Source organism: Fragaria vesca, linkage group LG6 (genome assembly GCF_000184155.1).
Source record: "Fragaria vesca subsp. vesca linkage group LG6, FraVesHawaii_1.0, whole genome shotgun sequence".
NCBI lineage: Eukaryota > Viridiplantae > Streptophyta > Magnoliopsida > Rosales > Rosaceae > Fragaria > Fragaria vesca.
The window spans coordinates 35,665,572-35,668,784 of record NC_020496.1 but is presented as its reverse complement, the minus strand read 5'-3'; the positions used below and the strand labels follow the sequence as shown (position 1 = coordinate 35,668,784).

Sequence of the window (3,213 nt, the reverse complement as noted above, 5' to 3'; positions counted from 1 at the left end):
GAGAGAGAGAGAGTGATCGTGGACAAGGGAGCTGATTGTGGATGAGGGAGAGTACATATAGGGTATTTTAGGTATAGTACAATACTGAATTGGTGGATTTAAGCTCATAAGTGGACTTATATGAGTAAAAAGTTTAGGGTGGATTTATGTAGGAGAAAATGTCTCAAAATAGACTTATATGAAATTTTCTATAAAATTAAAAAGAAACATAAGACACGTGGTGTTCCGGGTACAAATAATAATTTCCCTAAGTCTTCAATCTTATTTCCATCATACAATTGATTAACAACAGTAACAAACCCAAGGATACACGTACATAAGTGTCATCACCTTGGAGAGCACACACTTTTCTTTTATTTTCTTCTTTGGACAAAGACGCAAATACATCTTTCAAACACTAAAAACAACACACACCTTGAAACCAAACTGAGATTCATCACACCCACCACTTCATAATTGCATGAAATGTTGGATTAGATTTGTAATGTTGGCATAAGATGAACCCCCTTCTTGTACAGCTTTCTTTGCCAAAATTGAAAGCTCCCTAACTCTCTCCCTTCTCTCTTGGCTTACTTTACCTTCATCCATTAATATTTCTATGGCTTCCTTCACAGTTTCCTTATACACCAATATCCCAGTCTTCTCTTCCTCTCCCCAATTCAGTGGTTTTGGCACCCCAATTCTCACAGCAATTTTCAGAACTGTCACAAGAAGATGCTCAGCAAAAAATTGGTCACCAAATAGTGGCCAAGTGGCCATGGGAACCCCAGCACATACTGCTTCAAGAAATGAACTCGTTCCACAATGTGTTATAAACCCTCCAGTTGATTGGTGTGACAAAATCAACACTTGAGGTGCCCAACCCCTGATCACAAGGCCTCTTTCTTTGTTTCTTTCCTCAAAACCATCTTTCAAGAGCAACTCCTCTAACTCTTTTGATGTTCTCCCTTCCTTTAGTACCCAAATAAATGGCCTCTTTGTCTCTTCAATCCCCAAGCCAAGCTCTAAGAGTTGTGAAGGCATCAGGTTACATAGGCTTCCGAGGCAAACATAGAGCACAGAGTTTGGTTCCCAGGAATCAAGCCACTTCAAACACTGATTTTTCTCAATTGAGGACTTGTTTCCTCTTTCCAAGTCATCTTGGTTACACAAGAAGGTTGGTCCGATACTCCAGAGATAATTCTTTTTTGTTGCATTCTTGTACTCATTAACATATGCTCCCTCGAATTCTTCGTAAGTAGTCACAATGGAACCGTATGAGGCGCTCTCAGCTGCTCCCAATCGGACAAGGAAATCCTTCGAGTTTGGAAGCACTGGTCCTGGTATCTGAGCTTTCGTAACCTCGATTCGATCAGGCAAATTACCTGGAACAATAAAGTATTCTGAATCGGAGGTTACACTCTCATACTCCTTATAATGAACGCCTAAGTTGTGCATACACAAGAGTGAAAAGCAACAGTGTGCATGGAAACTTATCCTTGGTACATCAAACATGTTAGCAATGTTGTTTGTCCAAGGCAAGCATAAGTCTGCGATTATGCAACATGGCTTTGGTGTTAGCTCTGGGAACAACTTCTCTACTTGCTCTTGTAGCATAGCTGTTGCATTGTAGAAATTGAAGGCTAAGTGGGGTGAAGGTAGCATGTCGAAGTTCTCGCACCCCTCCGGTAGACCTGCCTCTTGACATGGAAACTTCAGTTCGATTACTCGAATTTGAAGCCCGGCTTCGTTGGCTTGATCAAGGACTGATTTGAAACGGGCGGCGTTGCATGGCGTTGTGAATATGGTTATGGTAACACCTCGCAGTGCCAACATTCTAGCCATATCAACCATTGGAATCATGTGGCCTTGGGCCATTAGAGGGAATAAGGTAAAGTGAAGCTGGGGTGTTGGGGATCCCATGATTAGCAACCAGGTTAGATATGAAGAGTATCATCCATGAAAAGCATTTTATAGAGAATGCGGCCAGCCTTTAGCTTTTATTTTTGTTTTTATATTTAAACATGTCACTATTAATATTTTTTTTATATCCCCTTTGTTAAGACATAAGCTCAATTTGACTGAAGTAAAGGGTTTTGCTAAGTGATTAGAGAAAAATTTACAAATGGTACCCTAAGTAAGAGTCGTTCATCATTTCAATATACCAATTTTGAAAACTATAGTATCAGCACCTCAACATCGAACCTCAAGAACTTTTTAGTACCTGCCGTCATTGACGACGTCAGCTCCATTGCCACATAAGATATTCAGTGGGCAACTCCGTCTTTTACTCTCTCTCCCCATCTCAAATAGTCAAATCCATACCACCAAAACCCAGAAAGTATAAACAGCAATTTCAACTCAAAAAGTTGACGGGGCTAGCTACAAATTTGATTGAGTTAAATAATTTGAATCTCTGGGGCTGAAGTTGAATCTCTGAGGTTGATATGCAATTCATTTTTCAGATGATTATTATTTTTGACTTTGAGTCAGATCGATCATCATTTTCCCGTGTTCATTATGAGAGTTATGTTAATCGTTGAGGAAAATTTCTTAACTAGTGTCTTCCGGTATTGTTCTTGATGCTCACTTCTTCAACGTCATCTACAACCAAATTCATGTACTCATCAATACCAATTATCAACCTTCAATCCTATTGTTTTTGTTGAAAGAGTCAAATCTAAATTCCATGCTTTACTCTGGGTCATGATCCTATGAACTTTGGTGCTGGTGATGGTTGCAAAGGCTCCTCGGTCGCAAAAGAGAGAGAGAGAATTTAATTAGAGGGTTTGGGAGGGTTTTTTTTTTTTTGAGTTGAACCAACAAAAAATTGAGCTAATAATAAATAATAAAAAATAAAAAGTTAAGCTGAAATATTGAGAGATGAAAATATCATTTGAGAAATAAAGGTTTAACACTATTATAGACATGTATGTATTAAAATTGGTTTGAGTTTTAGCATTGAGGTACATATGTGATAGTTTCTAAAAATAATATGTCAAAATGATGAATAAGTTGTTGGGGTACTATATGTAAAATTTCCTCAAGTAATTATCACCATATAATAGAAATCGTTAGAACACTTGATGATGCAGGAGTTAACAATTAGTCATAATGTTAGGTTGTCCTTTGCCATTTCATTGTGGTCCTTCTCAATTATTCATAAAACAAGCTTGTTTTATTTTCCTTGTTCTGTAGTCTTTGTTGCCTTTGGCTTTGGTTGCGCTTAATTTG

At 38.2% G+C, this 3,213-nt stretch overlaps 1 protein-coding gene across 1 annotated transcript; it reads right to left on the bottom strand.

Moving 5' to 3' along the window:
• Window positions 1-161: 161 nt before the first annotated feature.
• LOC101307032 (UDP-glycosyltransferase 73C1-like) lies at window positions 162-1,918 on the bottom strand. The gene has a single exon (XM_004304444.1). It carries the CDS (start codon window positions 1,900-1,902, stop codon window positions 451-453), a length of 1,452 nt encoding a protein of 483 aa, XP_004304492.1. The 5' UTR covers window positions 1,903-1,918; the 3' UTR covers window positions 162-450.
• Window positions 1,919-3,213: the final 1,295 nt, after the last annotated feature.